The sequence below is a fragment of the Sinocyclocheilus rhinocerous genome, unplaced genomic scaffold (genome assembly GCF_001515625.1).
Source record: "Sinocyclocheilus rhinocerous isolate Xijiao unplaced genomic scaffold, SAMN03320098_v1.1 scaffold1575, whole genome shotgun sequence".
Classification (NCBI taxonomy): domain Eukaryota; kingdom Metazoa; phylum Chordata; class Actinopteri; order Cypriniformes; family Cyprinidae; genus Sinocyclocheilus; species Sinocyclocheilus rhinocerous.
The window spans coordinates 208307-225486 of NW_015626385.1; the positions used below are offsets into that span (position 1 = coordinate 208307).

At 35.0% G+C, this 17180-nt stretch overlaps 1 protein-coding gene across 1 annotated transcript in view; it reads right to left on the reverse strand.

Moving 5' to 3' along the window:
* Positions 1 to 17180, reverse strand: part of LOC107713383 (microtubule-associated protein 4-like) — an 83039-nt gene that overhangs the window by 37896 nt on the left and 27963 nt on the right. Inside the window, exons 2-5 of the mRNA XM_016518881.1 lie at positions 16191 to 16373; positions 15395 to 15451; positions 3096 to 3176; positions 1049 to 1120 (exon numbers count right to left, since the gene is read on the reverse strand). Coding sequence (XP_016374367.1) covers positions 1049 to 1120; positions 3096 to 3176; positions 15395 to 15451; positions 16191 to 16365 — 385 coding nt within the window. The 5' untranslated portion in view covers positions 16366 to 16373. The remainder of the gene's footprint in view (positions 1 to 1048; positions 1121 to 3095; positions 3177 to 15394; positions 15452 to 16190; positions 16374 to 17180) is intronic.

The window sequence follows — 17180 nt, forward strand, 5'->3', positions numbered from 1 at the left end:
ATATATATATATATATAATTATTATTATTAATAGTAGTAGCAGTAGTATAATATTATTATAATAATCATTAATAATAGTGATATTATAAATAAATTATTAATACACATTATTGTTAATAATTATCATTATTAGCCATAATTAGCAGTAATGCAGTAGTTGGATTTATTATTCATTATAAAATATAAAATGGCATGCATTTATATCAGTGTTAATTTTGACAGCAAATTTTGATTTAGTTTTAGTCAGTCTTTTGACTAAAATGCCATTTAGTTTTAGTCATATTTTAGTCATTTGAATTGTTTTTATTTTTTGTCTAGTTTTAGTCGACTAAATATCATAAGATTTTAGTCTACTAAATCTATAGTAAATTTAGTCGACTAAAATCTAATGGGTTTAGTTACAGTGTAATGCATTTATTAAGCATTTCTCTAAAATTTCCAAACTCATTATATAGGTTTGATATTAAGGTTTTATCATGATAGACACTTCGTTCTGAATGAATCTCTTCCCAAATCGTCCCTCCCTAACATTTTCGTTTTTATTCGTTGACGAAAATGTCAATAGATTTACGTCATAGTTTGTGTCATTCAAATAGTTTTAGTCTCGTTGTCGTCGGTGAAAAGAATGTCGTTGACAATAATTATGACGAAAATAATTTGTCAATGAAATTAACACTGATTTATATAATAATGATACTACTACTACTACTACTAATAATAATAATAATAATAACAACAATAAAAATATATTATCATTACTGCAAATATTACTGCTAAAACTATCACTACTACAGCTTAATTAATAAAACTATTTATAAAAGATTTAATCATAAATAAAAGATTTAGAAGATTCTACAGTATTATAACAAAATGTATTAAATAAATTATTGAATTTAATATTATTATTATTGTTAAAAATAAATATAATTTGCATAACAGATCACCACCTTTAATAAAGCACTGGTAAATTGCAAACTATAATTTGGTCTGGAATGATGGCAGAGATCAGATGATTTAGGTTTTGAACTCTGTTTATGACGGTGGTCACCTGTGAACGCTGCCATCGCCTGCGGAGGGCTGCACTGTGAGCTCCACTGATCAGCAAAACCAGACACTGAGTCTAGAGAGAGATGGAGAGAGCAGATAAACAACAGGGCGTGACGAACGAGTGCGCAGATGCTGCGCTGCATTTCAATGAGAGAAGAGAAGTGACGAGTGTTTTCTAAGAGGCTTTACAGAGACAAAACAAGCCGCCACAAGCAGCCGGTTATTACTAGTGATAGGAAACAAACAGATGGAAATGTTCATTTGTGACCCTGGACCACAAAACCAGTCATAAGGGTCAATTTTTCGAAATTGAGATTTATACGTCATCTGAAAGCTGAAAAAAAAAATCTTTCCATTGATGTATGGTTTGTTAGGATCGGACAATATTTGGCCGAGATACAACTATTTGAAAATCTGGAATCTGAGGGTGCAAAAAAATCAAAATATTGAGAAAATCGCCTTTAAAGTTGTCCAAATGAAGTTCTTAGCAATGCATATTACTAATCAAAAATTAAGTTTTGATATATTTACAGTAGGAAATTTACTAAATATCTTCATGGAACATGATCTTTACTTAATATCCTAATGATTTTTGGCATAAAAGAAAAATCTATAATTTTGAGCCATACACAATGTATTGTTGGCTATTGCTACAAGTATACCCCAGCGACTTAACACTGCTTTTGTGCTCCAGGGTCACATTTGTCATTTCTCAAAGAAAACAGCAACCGCAAAAACAATCAGTCAGTATTTGTGCTCCTGTGATTCACCTGCTGGACCAGAAAACTCCCACAGAAACACAGTGAAGGAGCACCAGAAGGCCCTCTAGACAGGAAGAAAACACAAGAGCATCCTATCCTATCATCATATCAGCTAGTTTCAAAATATAATTTTTAGTAAGAAACTGTCTCAGTTTCCATCCACAGTCTGTTCACTGTTAATCTGATGCATATTGTGCACTAAACCGGAAAACTCTTTCTCCATCTGGCTGATTTTGGCTGACCTTACACAACTTCTGTGACTAACAACAAAGTCATACTACAGACACAATGAACACTTCTGAGGAAGAACTTCACGCCGGATTTACATGAACATTTATTCATTTAGCAGACACTTTTATCCAAAGCAACTTACAAAGCGATTCATCCTAAAGGAAGTGCTTTATTGCCAATGTCAGAGTTTTATATCACCAAATCTTTGAAAGATGCCTAGAGTTTAGTTTTAGGCTCTTAACAGCAGATTAAACGAGAAATTCAATAGCAAATATGTTTTTGATTTATGTTTGTGAAGTAACATGTATGTATTACTATGTTAATTAACCAAAATTTTTTTAAACTAAACCCATGAAAGAAAAAGAAAGAAAGAAAAAGAAAGAAAGAATTGATTGATTGAACTGATTGAAGGTGGTGAATTGTTTTAAATTTCTATCTATCTCTCTCTCTCTCTCTCTCTCTCTCTCTCTATATACAGTGGGTACGGAAAGTATTCAGACCCCCTTACATTTTTCACTCTTTGTTATATTGCAGCCATTTGCTAAAATCATTTAAGTTAATTTTTTTTCCTCATTAATGTACACACAGCACCCCATATTGACAGAAAAACACAGAATTGTTGACATTTTTGCAGATTTATTAAAAAAGATATATACAGTCAAAAGTCTGATTAATTTTTGTAAAAAATAATAAAACTATATAAAAATATATTTTTTTAAAAATAAAAAATTATAACATGCATTAAAGACAAAACTAAAACTGTGTATAGAAATCTATATTTATATCTATATTTTCTTCTGCTATAGGTTTTTCTGTTACACTAGTATTTGACTGTGTGTTTTCCATGCTGGTCTATTATTGCCATTTAATCTATTTCACAAGAAAAACCTGCACCTAAACGACATAAAAACAACACAAACTCAGTCAGACAGTCTCTTCTGTGTCTAAGTGGGCAGTTCTTGACTACAATCATCTGCATTGTGGACTCAATCTTATAGTGCACGTCACAACTCTGGTAAAGCTTTATTTACTACGTGAAGCAGATGCTGAACTCACCTGATAGTAAGTCTGTCCCAAACGTCTGCTGCTCAGTCTGAAGAGGCGTCTCTTTCGGTGGCATCAGTGGATTCACGGCGCCTGTAAAACAGACATGAAATCATCTTTCCGCTCTGATAACAGACTATAATCCATGCCTTCAACTCACCTGCCACATATCAAACACACAGCACGCTATTTCCCTGCATACTCAAGTTAACACACAGTTAAAGCGCAGAGACGTGTCTCTGACTGGCACGCTGTGAACTCATGGTCCCGTCTGTGTGGGGAACCTCCTGACTCAATCCTGATCCGAAGTGGCGGTTCTGGACGCGACCGCCTCCCACAAACCCCCTCCAGCGCCTCCTCAGACGGGCCGGCGGCTCAGAGCGGCTGACGCTGAAAACACTCGACAGGACGGAAGCCAAAGTCGAACCCAAACAGAGCAGTGTTTGATCCGGACCTGCGGGTCAGAGGCGGGTTCAGCTCGGGTTACCCGCGGTCTGTGCTCTTGAGCCAAAATCAAGGAAAATCTCACGCACAGACATTACAAGCCTCATTAACAGCGCAAAATAAACGAGGCAATGCAAAAGGGGAAATGCATCCAAAAATCATCATTTACTGAACCTCAAGTTCCTTTACTTCATGGAAAACATGAAATTTAGCTGATTTTCATTTTTGTCTACACAAAGCAGCTCCAAAAGGGTCAAAAAGCATAAAAAAATTACCATTAAAATAGTCAATATGTCTGATGTCCTATAGTCCTAGTCTTCAGCAGATGGACTTTTATGAAATTTAAGCTGTTATTACCTGAAATACTAAAAAAGTGAAACTGAAAAGTTTGGGGTCAGTAAGAATTTATTTATTTATTTAAATATTTCTTTGAAGCAAGGCTGCATTAAATTGATCAAAAGTGTCAGTAAAGACATTTACTGTATAATGCCACAATATATTTATATTTCAAATAAATGCTGTTATTTTGAATTGAATCTGTGAATCCTGAAAAATAAAATGCATCAGTTTCCGCACAATTTTTTGACAGCACAACTGTTTTCAACATTGATAATAATAATAAATGTTTCTTGAGCAGCAAATCAGCATATTAGAATGATTTCTGAAGATCATGTGACACTGAAGACTGGAGTAATGATGCTGAAAATTCAGCTTTGATCATAGCAACCAATTACAGTTTACAATATATTCACATAGAAAATAATTATTTTAGATTGCAATAATAATTTTTACTGTATTTTAGATCAAAGCTTCTTTGGTGACTTCTTTCAGAAACATTTATGCAACACATATGCAGCATTATTGATGCCAAAAACATCCCTGATTTGCACACTGAATATGCACAATCGGGAATGAGATGTGCTGGAAAGAGATGTGTGCTGTATATTCAGAAGAAAACAACTAAACCAGCTATGAGCAGCATCATCCCGTCAGCTCTGTTGTTTCTGTCGAGCCGGACGAGCCTTTAGCCACGTCTGCTCTCAGATGGCATCAGGAACGCTCGGTTTCATTCATCGGCTCGTAACATTCACATAAACTGCTCATCTTAGACAAAACTAGATGCTGTTCAGAGAAGCAAAGATGTGGCGACTGTGCCAGTTAGTGAAGATGTGTTTTGGTAGGTTATGGTGAGTTATGACCCATCACCAGTCGGTCCGCAGGCGTTCGTGATGAGGCAGAGAGCATGCTGGGAAATCAACAGCTGGCGGGGTGTGGAAGCTGTACACAATCCAGAACGAGACGTGAGAGAGTAAAAGAGGGAAACATGCCAAAAAACCATGGCCGTCTAGCCCAAAACTGTCATGTCCCATTTAGTTCTCCTCGTTGATAGAGGCTGCTTGACTTTGAGGAGTGCAGTTAACTAACCGCTCACTTACTAACACATCAACTGGGTCAACGATTATTAGGAATGCCTTTTTTCTCATTTTCAACTAAATGTCTATGGACAGCATCTCTATTTATGATATTGATCACCACAGACGGTAATTGACACGTCTCAGTGTTTACAATAACGCACTTTCAAAGGAAGCTCAACAGGAAACAGAAATATGAATTATTTTGGTAGTCATTTTTGCCATTTTAAGACTTCCATTATACGTATATTTAATTTCGTTTTGGCATGATTCAAATTATTGTCCATGATAATGAACAGCATGCGGGCCATAGACAACAGGTTGAAATATCCCAGAACATTATTATTAATTAATTTATTTATTTTGTATGTACTTATTTATTATAGATAATAAGAAGAAATGCCATTTGGTAATTAAAAATCATTAAATACTGGTAAAAACTAAACACTAATATATTTATAGATTCAAATAATAATATTTACTATTATTATCATCATCATCATCATAACCATATGTAAACAAACATAACGCATTTTATAGATTAATAAAAGTATTTTTTTTAAATGTCATCATTAACAACAGTATTTATTATTATTATTAAAAAATAAATAAAATACATTTAAATATATTAGTATTTGATAGTATTTTCTCCATTAACAACGTAATTTATTATTGTTATTATTATTATAAAAAAACTGAGACATGAAGATAAACAATGGTTTACTGGTTGTGTCCTCAGAAAGCTGAATGATTCAGCCAAGTTTGAGGCTGTAATTGTTTCTATTATTTTTCTTATTTGTGTGTTTGCTTATTTTTGATGTCTTTGCCCAGAGTTTGAACCTTCAGTCTTACCTTCACCCCCAGTATCTCTCTGATATATTTTTGTGGACAGCGATTCTGTCTCTATTCCCGTTTCGGTGTCTGTGTGCCTCCAAACCTCCCATGGGCCACACAGACCCAGTCTATTTTTACGACTTTGCCAATGAGGACACGCAGGCGGCGCGCTGAAATGTTGGCCGGGCAAACGATCCGCATCTCATGACACATTTGCCAGAGGAAGCAGAGCAATGACACTGAGTCTGGGTGACCTCATGGCTGACTTTCTATCCACGTCTGCCACCGATCATATTTATATCGCTCTCATCACCTGCAGACAAATGCTTCAAATGACTTACAGTGCTGAGAAATGATTGAATACTGTGATAAATGTATCGTACAGTCGGACTGTGGCCACCAATCTGGAGCTGATGCAACGACAGAACAGGGTTATTTATGATTATTATGCAAACTGCTAATGACACCAAAAACTGCTGTGACCCTTAATAGAAATGTGCAAAACTAGTCAAAGGATTACGTTCAACAAATATCAGACTAAACAATCAGTTTATTGCACAAAACTATCAGTGTTCACAAAAAGATGAAGAACTACAGATTATGCATAATAAAGGGAAATGCTCACAGCAGGCTGACAAGAACTGCCTCGAGAATTATTGTTGAAATCAAGACAAAGAAAATGATGACAAGAAAGAAGCACAAGAACAAGAATAACACAAATAAGAAGATGATGAGGAAGAAGCAGCAGCAGAAGAAGAGGAGGAAGAAGATGAAAAAAGAAGAGGAAGAAGATGGAAATCAACAAGAAGCAGAAGAAGCAGAGGAGGAAGAAGATGAGAAAGAGAGGGGATAACAAAAACAAGAAGAGGAAGATGATGAAGAAGAAAAAATACGGAAGAAGAAGAGGGATAGGAAGAAGATGATGATGATGATAAAATGACAATGAAGAGGAAGATGAAGGATTACAAAAATAAAAACAAGATGATAAGGAAGGCACATAAGTGGAAGTGGAAGAACAAGATGATGAAGAGGAATAACAATAACAAAAATAGGAAAAAGAAAAGGAAGATAAGGAAGAAGAGCAAAAGGAGGAAGATAATGAGAAAAAATATGAGGAAGAATAAGATGGAGATCAGAAAGATGATAAGGACTTACATGACAAAGAAGAGGAAGATGAAGAATAAAAAAAAAACAAGAAGATGAGGATGGTGAAAAAACAGAAAAGAAGAATAAGACGGTGAGGAAGTAGGAGGAATAGCAACAACACCAAAAACAAGAAGAGGAAAAGAGGAGGATGAAGACTATGACGAAGAACAACAATAAAAACAAAAACAAGAAGAGGAGGAAGAATAAGATAAGGAAAAGGAGAAACAAGAAAATTACGGAGAGGAGGAAGATGACATTGAGGAAGAGGAGGATGAAGACGATGAGAAAAACAAGAGGAAAAGAAAAAGAAGATGAGGAAAAAGGAAATTAAGAATAAAAAGAGGAAGAGGAGGCAGAAGCAAATAATGAGGCAGAATGAGGAAGAATAACAAACAAAAGATGAAGATGATGAGGAAGAAAATATATACCAAAAAACATGAACATGAGGAAGAGGAAGAAGAGAAAGACAAGGGGACAAAGAAGAAGAGGAAGAAATGAAACTCTAAATTCAAAAGAAAGGAAGAAGGAGGGAAATCCTGATTTCCATGATCTGCTCACTTGAATAATATTCAAGACTTGAACAGAGCAAGGTCTAGTGAGGACACAGTAAACACGGTAAAGAGGAAGACGAGGAGTGTGTGTCCTCAGTCTGACCCCGCAGACGCTCCGCCGCAGGAGGCCCAAAAGCGCTGCTCCATTCATCTGTTTTACATTTATCCTCCGGATTAGAGCACTTATGCAATGCGAACGGCTTACCGATGATTTAAAACACATCACAAATCTCCAAAAGACCAATCCTGAGAACGAGGAAGCAGCGAAAAGCACCTCCGCAGACGGGGATTATGGGAAACGGCTACTTCATCAGTGGAGAAACATCCTCAAAACTGACCTCAGTTCAGATTAGACTCAAGGAAGACAACTAATGCTGAATTAAGAGACGAGACGAGGACGCCAAAGCTGCTGAGCTTTACTAACATATTACTGCAACTACCGAACCAGGATCAGCACACAGACAAACACTCTTACCTTCAGAAATTATATAACAATATAATTACATTAAATGGGTCATAACATACATTTTTCAGCATTTTTTTTTTTGAGAAATAAAAAATGGCACAATATTTAAACCTAACTGGTTATCAGCTCTCTGTAAAAAATAAAAATATAATTATTCAACTATATTTTATGTATATATGAATAATATTATATTTCTAATATATATTATTTGTTATACATGCATAATAACTGCATATGATTAATAAAATACTAAAATGAGTACTATATATTAGAAAATACAATACAATGCTATAATATACACACACACTACCTTTCAAAACGTTCAGGTCATTAAGATGTTTTTAGAAATGACATTTTTGATGAATGGTTGCACTAAAATAACAACAACAACAAAAACATTATTCACATATATGTCTATATGAATAATGCAATATATATATATAATACAAAAAGTAAATACCAGCTTTTACTAAACTTTTTTTGGGGGTTTTGTTTTTGAAGAATAAATTAATTTCATTCATTAAGGACGCATTAAATTGATCAAAAGTGACAGTAAAGACTAGTGCTGGGCGGTATGACCAAAAATTTATATCACGGTATTTTTCAAAATTATATCGGTTTCACGGTACATGACGGTATTTTTTCATGCATGACCGGGTGTTAACCATATTTTCTACTGGTTGAGAGAGGAAATAATGCAGTATATTGACATGAGTGAATATTGTCAAAAAATACCACACTAAATAGTGACTAAATAGTGACATACACCGGTATTGCGGTGTTTTAAAAATTCATATCATAACAAAAATAAACACCGGTATTCGGTATGAACCGGTATACCGCCCAGCACTAGTAAAGACATTTATAAATGTTGCAAAACATTTATATTTTAAATAAATGCTGTTCTTTTGAACTTTCTATTCATCAAAGAATCCTGAAAAATAAAATGCATCACAGTTTCCACAAAAATATCGGGCAGCACAACTGTTTTCAACATTGATAATAATCAGGAATGTTTCTTGAGCAGCAAATCAGCATATTAGAATGGTTTCTGAAGATCATGTGACACTGAAGACTAGAGTAATGATGCTGAAAAATAGCATTAGAGACTTTTAAAACATATGTATATGTATTATGCATAGAAATATACTGCAATACCTTGCTGTCAGCATTACGTTGTGCCAATAAAACATTGAAAACTTGCGTGATTGATTGTGCAGTGGGCACAGCTAGATGAGAGATGGACTCAGCAGAGGTTACCGTCCTCTGGAGAATCAGGGACACAGCGCTCCAGATCGAGCACATCTGCTGCGGGCCGTCCAGCCCTAAAACAGACTCAAGTAGGCCAGACTGACCCATATAGAGCTCCCGCAGGAGCCACTGCCGCAGAGACGCCGCCCAAACACACGCGTTACTGGAGCTGCTGGAGTCACGCCATCACAGTGACCAAGAGAATAACCAACCAAAACTACAGTTAAGGTCAGCAGTGAGCCAACTTAAAATGATAGTTCACACAACAATTAACATTATCATAATGACTTTCCTTCTTCTGTGAAACACAAAAGAAGATGGTCTGGATTTGGAAAATGCCTCTGTGTTTTTTTCCATACAGTGAAAGTCAATGGGGTCCAATGTTGTTCTTCTATTTTTAGGTGGCCTATCCCTTTAATACACAGCCATTTGTCAATTTCCGCAAAAAGTCATTGTGATTCAACACATCAAAACACTGATAGCTGTTAACATGAACATCACGACCAGCTATAAAACTAGATCATCCAAAACATCTGCAAAATCAATGCTGCAACAAATAACCAGATTTCCAAGTACAGGGACAGACTGAAACAGTCGATAAAAACTTTATTAACTGAGTGGACGCTAGAAAAATCTACACGTACATCAGACGTAATACAGACTGCAGCAGCCAGCATGCGTGTCAGTGGAGGAAGAAGCTACAGCAGTGTGTTTGAAGCCTTTCTTGGTTTCTGGTTAAACACTCAAAGTTAAATGAGATCTGCTTTAAATGCAATTTCAATCAATCCATCTCTAAAGATGCAGCGTGTGATTTCGGTGCCATTTTTAGCACCAAACAAAGTTGCAAAGTGTCTCAGCTGCATATAAATATTAGTAATATTCCATATTCAATTAAAGACAAAGGGTAGATGGGGAAAATTACATACCCACAGACTAAATAAATAATATATAATAATAATAATAATATAAATAATATACCCTTTTTATTATTTATTTGTTTTTTATTTATTTATTTATTTTTGGTTTGGTATCACTAGAGTTGCAAAAATGACACATTTCACCTTTACAAATGCACTTTTGCAAGCAGAGACATCCTATGAATATAATGCAGGAAATAAACATGTTATTTTCAGTTCTTTTAATAAAAGACCATGTAAGACAGTGTTTAGTGTAGGTTTCAGTAAGCTCATTAAAACTATGTAGAAGACAGGAAAAACAGACAAATCAATCAATCAATCATTATAAACATGCACTTGTTAAAAACAAACATACAGCTGAAAGAAAGAGAGCTGCGTAAAGGAAACACATCAGCTTAAAAAACACCTGAGTGCAGCGTCAGGCCTGAAATAAACTACCGACCAAATCACAACAAACGGAACAAACTTTAAAGTTTAAACATCTGAATGATATTTTTAATGAATTTTGAGTAAATAGTGTGTAAAATAAATAGCTAATTTTATTGAAAATATTTAGCTATCATGCTACCTGCTTTATAGATATTAATATCATCTTTGTAACCCATGCACGCTTGTAGTGCACTGGCCGAGTGATTGCATCTGCGTTTCTGGCCTTAGACGAGCGCTTATATAAACGCTGCTGAGACTGCGACAGGCTTCCAGTGTGTGTGTGTGTGTGTGTGTGTGATGATGAACCCTGGCAGCTGAGGTCTCAAAGTGAGCTTTAACATGGCCAGACAAGAGGACAGGGTGAAGTGTACTTATGCGTATGTTTGTGTGCACAATGCAATCAAATGCAGCAATGAAAACACAACACGTCTCTTTGGGCGACTGCTGTATGACGATAAACAAAGCTGTGTGCATCAGAACTAATACCACATACTGATGATGGTGCATGTTTACAGGTAATCAAATGATTATCACTAGTAATAAAGTCTCTCTAGGATATTAAGACAAGAACATGAAACTACATTCACAAGCCATTTTACTCCTACAAGGTGAAACAGGATATTCAGAGTCAGCCAGTGTTATTTAACTATTATCGTTTTATTTTTATTCATATTTTCAGTTAGTTTTTTTTTTTTTTTCATTTCCCATTTTTTTTCTTTTAAATTTAAGTTGATATATATTAATTTGAAATGTAGTTATTTTAGTAGATACGATTAAACCAAATTAAAATATGAAATCTAGCAACTGGCTCAAATAATAAAATAATATTTAAAATATATACTTTTTAAATATTTCATTTAAATTAATGTTTTATAAAATATACATTAACTGAAAAAAATTATAATAATTTCAATATTATTTTATCCTAGTAACAAAAATGTTTTGTATGGTTTTAGTTTACTATAATAACCATGTTCAGAGCAGAATTTTGCAGTGGATTGTGGGAGATCTGCTCTCTATTTGATATTATTGCTAGAACATTTATCACATTAACTAACATTAATTTACTGACACTTTAGCAGCCTAAAACAATGACTAAACAAATGAGGAATTGAGAGAAAAAATAATAATGTGCTCTGATAAATCATTCACAATGAGAAATGTGCAAAGTCATTTAATTGCCATTTCATGTTGACTTTAATTGGTGAAATGTGTTTGTATGAGCAAGAAGAAAGGCCTGACAGTAAGACAGTAAACAGATCGAGCGAGTGTGTGTGTGTGTGTGTGTGTGTGGATCTCGAGGCGTGTGTGACCGCGGTCTGTCATCACCAGATATATCATCTCTCACTCTGAGCTACTGTTCCCTCAAAAGATCCCGCTTCCCCTGAGCCCACAGAGGGAATCCTCCGGTGGCGTGTTTGGAGCGTCCCGCGGCCGTTGATGCTGCTGTACAGTGTGCCTGCGATGACTTTGCCGAAGAGGAAGAGGAGAATGTCTTTAAATGAGAGGGCAGAGTGTGTCTGACAACCAGACAGTGTTCCAAAACCTAGTGAGCTGCCTACATAGTCAGCATTTTAAGGCATCATAGTGTGCTCCCGAATTAATGGATGGTCTATAAAGTCAGGCGACATGATTTTGATGGCTTTTAAGATATCTTATTAAAGATGAATTGTAAGGCAGCATCGTGGACAGGAAATCCCAGAATGCATTGCAATAAAATAGCAGGTGCATGCAAAATTCTAATTAAAAATATTTTAAAAAACCCTCTGTAATTAAAAACTGTCCCATATCAGTTCATGTTCGTGTTTTGAGTGTCATATTAAATGCATGTTTTATGCATAGAAAAATTTATATTTAACAATATTTTAACCAATGTTTATGTCCCATGTGTTTGTGTTTTGAGTATCATATTAATTAGAAAAAATGCATATTTTACTTTAATACAGTTTTTGAATGCCATGTTTTGTGTTTTGTATTACTTTATTAATAAAATGCATATTTTATCCAATATTTTATGAAACTTTTGTGTTCCATGTTTTTATGCATTTTGAATAAGACATTATCAGAAAAATGCATATTTTACCCAATTGTTATGTTAAAACATGTCGCAAGTAGGGTTAGGTATCGAGAACTGGTTCCTATTGTTGCTTTAATAAGAATGATGTTTATTTAATTCATACAGTTCCAGCAGTTTTTTTTTTATTCAATTATTGAATGCTTCTTGAATGTTAAGAATTTATGAATTCACTTGAATGTTAAATAAATGTTATTTAGTTCAATATTTAGTTGGCAGCAGTGATTATAGCCTAAATGTGGCAGGAATAAAAGGTAGGCTAACTTTTGTAAATATTTTAATCTGAACCGAGATTTGATAAAAAACGAATTTGATATGCAGACTCCGAATTGATAAGAGTGAAACAAAACCCAACACTAGTCGCAATAGTTTAATAAAACTGAACATGTCCTGTGTGAACGGCCCCTTAGAAGGCAGCAGCCTATGCAGACAGCAGCTCACTAGGGTTTGGAATCAGGGTTTTCTCCGTCTCTCAACACATCCCTCGTCCTTAAGCAGGGTGTAAAGCTGAGGCTTTTGAAGGTGGTGTCAGGAACGGGTTTTCCAGGAGGTTCAGCGGCGAGAGGAAGAGAAGAGGCATCGAGACGCAGCCACGAGCAGAAGATCTAGTTGTCTGAAGCGAGACACGGGGCGGAAACAGACACGACGCAGGGCAGAAACACACAGCAGACGGGAAGAGAACAACAGCGCTGGTTAGTACTTCACACCTGTCAATCATTCTGTCACATCAGCCTCGTCGCATGCAGCATGCACGGCCCCGCCCACAAATATGCAAATAAATAAATGAAGACATGCTTAAAAATGGCTCTGTTCCCTGGACATCTGCGTCGGCTGCAGCTCACAGATCTATATTCTCTGCCCTACTTACTTCCTGCAAGAACAGCAAAGAGAAACTTTCCATAATCATGATTCATGGAAATGCAGAGCTCATGCAGGAGATCATTCCAGCACAACAGCGCCATCTGAAGGACGCTCATCAAAACACATTATGCTTTAATAAAGCAAGCCTGAGTGCCGCTTTCAAGAACATTTGTGAACTTCTTATTTTCATTATGCATTAAATGCTTTATAAAATCAATAATGCACTTGAGGCATGCTATTTTTGTCTTTTTCCATCATAAAGCAGTACAGTGAAATCACATATTAGATGGTCATTTTGTGAGCTGCAGTGACTCCAGCTTCCAGACGAAGCATTTTTGTGCATCAGCATGCGATGACCATCTGACTCGCCCCGTCTGAAGCATTTTGCTCTTGTGTGCTGAGAGCTGAGAGTAAATTATTACTGTCATATGAGTGTGTGAGAAGAGAGACAATTAAGACAAACACTGAACCTACAAGAGCAAAAAAACACTGACGCTTTGGGCTGATTGAGACTCGGGAGACGACATGCACTGTCATGGCAAAGAAATAGAAAGTAATGGATAGTAATATAATACTATCGTAGTATTATATACTATAGTAACATAAACACCTCATTCCAAAGGGGTGGTGAAGACCTTAAAGCTGGATTATAATTAATATCATTAATGGAAACTAAAACCATTACTTGAAATAAAAATAAAATAAAAACAACTTAATTTTTTTCTAGATAGTTGCCAAGGCAACTTTTTTTTTCATTTTACTTCAGTTTAATTTGATGCACTAAAATACCCAAAATAAAAGGTATATAGACATATTAAAATTAAATAAATAAAATGACAGAAACGCCACGCAAAATTACTAAAACTTAAAAATAAAAATGGAAAATATTAAAATAATTTATTAAAATAATGAATTACAAATACTGATAAAAACTATAATAGTATCTCAGTTACACTAAAATAACACTGCCTTACAAATCCATTAAAAAGGAAAATATTAACCATTTAAACCTTAAAATCAGACTCAATATTTTATAAAATTTTTGAATGCCATGTGTTTTTATGTGTTTTGAGTATAATGTTATTTAAAAAATACATATTTTACCCAATTTTTGTGTTAAAAACAGCCAGGGTTGAGTATCGAGAACCAGTTCCCATTTTATTTAAAATATTAATAGAAACTATAAAAGTATCTCACTTATATTAAAATAACAATGCCTTTAAAATCCATTAAAAAATAAAATATTAACCATTTAAACCTTTGAATCAGACTACTTTCTCAGTCAGAATCCAAATGACCTTGTGCACATGTGTAGTGTCGTGTTGCTTAAGTTTATTTACGTCTTATGAACAGGTCAGCAGTGGAGAATTAATATTTGTGCTAAAAATTAAAATCTGAAAAAAGGTAAAAACTACAGTTGGATTCATTTGGACTGACCAAAATCAGTGTAAACAAGAGCAACAGATATCTAGGTATATCGATACATTAATGTATATGACGTGCATTAATGAACATATTGGACCTATTTCACAATATCCACTCCATTTGAGTGTCTAGGCACCATCACAATTTTAACTCGTGAGCATCAACAAACAGGAAACAAAAATAATCATAAAACGTCTGGCAAAGTCAAATCCTGCAGACAGACATCATGTGACAGAGGAGAGGAGAACAGTAAAAAGGTGCTATTTAATGCACTGCTAACGGGATAAACATGCAATTACGAAGTAAACTAAAACCTTGCTAAATGAAGGTTTTAGTCTCCTCTACGCCCACTGAGACGAGTGGCTTCCCGTCCAACCAAAACAAATGATCTGAACTGAAAATGAGCATGAAAGAAAACAAGCAAACCAAGGTATGACTCAAATAATGGAGCGGCACCCGAAACTAAACTGGGGCGACGAGAAAATCGAAGGCATCTCTTACCAGGGTTTTGAGCCCCTTGGACTTCCTGCTGTCCGATCTCGACTACTGTACCCGGATCTGCTCACACACACACACACACACACACTCAACAATTAGAGGCGTTTGAATAAGAAAATCCTCAAAAGCCAAAGGGAGATTCTTGACAAACACGCAGTTTGCTCAATGCAAACAAACTCTTGGAAATCAATCAGACAGACTCCCACAAAGATTCACACAGGCCAATATAAACCAGAGGAACTGCTTATTTCGCACAGCAACATTCAATGAACGTCACAGGTGACTGAAACAGGAGAGATCAGTTTTCAAATACTTAACCTCGAAAAAAAAAAAACAATCTGTGAAAAGAGATGCTGTACAACTGCTCTTATAAAATAAGTAGATAAAAAAGGTAATACATTAGAATAAAAATATATAATGCAATGCAATAATAAAATTAAAATACAATAAAATAAAATAATAAAAAATAAAATGCAATCAATTTATAATTAAAAAATAAAATGCAACGAGATAAAATAATAATAAAAAGAAAAACTATAAGAATCAGATCATGTAAAATGTAGTCAACATAAAAAAATGCAATAAAAAAAAATGCATGGCAACAAAATAATAAATAAAATGCAATGCAATAAAATAATAAAAAATAAAATGCAATGAAATAATTAAAAAAATGCAATGCAATACAAGAAAAGAAATGAAAATAAAGCTTGTTGGTAATAGATTAGCATTATGCAACAAAACTTGGGCACGCCTGATGTTTTCGCTGTGTAACCTGTTAACATCAACAGATCAGACTCACCCTTCCCGTCATTGTCCAGCAGTGGGACGTAGTTGGCCTTGTCAACCGTCTCTCCGATCTGATCGTCGAAGGTCTCGGCCTCCAGCGAGGTCACAAAATCCCTCTCCACCATGTTCTCCACGTCAGGCTGAGGAACGCTGTCGGTCAGAGCATCGGTCAAGCTCAGATCCGCCATGACTCTTACTGCAACACAAAGACAACGAGAAGAAAACATGTAGATTTAATAATCACAATAATAACAGCCACCTATGCTCATTAATATTTTGTATTTACTGTCATTTATGCACCGCAGCAAAAACAAATGTGACACTTTCGATTATGATGTTGTCATATATTATGATGCAATCTCTTGACATCGACTGTGAGATGTTGAATTATTTCATCAGAAAGGCCTACTCGTTTGATCATTTAACATGCCTATTATCAGAAGAAATCAAAGCAGCAGATAAAAACAAGATCGTCTTGAGGGTGAAACCAGCCCAAATGCACTCATTTCCTCCTTTAACTCACTTTTTTTCAAAGCCTGTGATTCATTTGCGGCGTCTCTCTGCTGATAATCATAATTTGTGTCTTCCTGTGTTGTGTAATCTCAAGACTTTGCGTCTGTGTTTTCCTAAATCACAGAGATTAAAGATGTGGCAGCGGTGTAACGCAGCAGGATTACAGCTGTGGGATGGACACACACACACACACACACACACTCTCTCTCTCTTACACACACACGCACACACTCAGATTCCTGATTAAACAGAGCTATCCTGAAGCATCAGTTCAACAGGCTAAGCTGAGAATCATTTCTCCCTCTTTAAAATTTAAATACACTCAGTTCCTTTTAAAAAAAATAGTTAAAATAAAATATAAAAGATATTATTATATTAAATTTTTAATTTAATTATATATTAAAAGTATAAAATTTAAGTTCCTTTTAAAAAAAATAGTTAAAATAAAATATAAAAGATATTATTATATTAAATTTTTTAAATTTTTAAT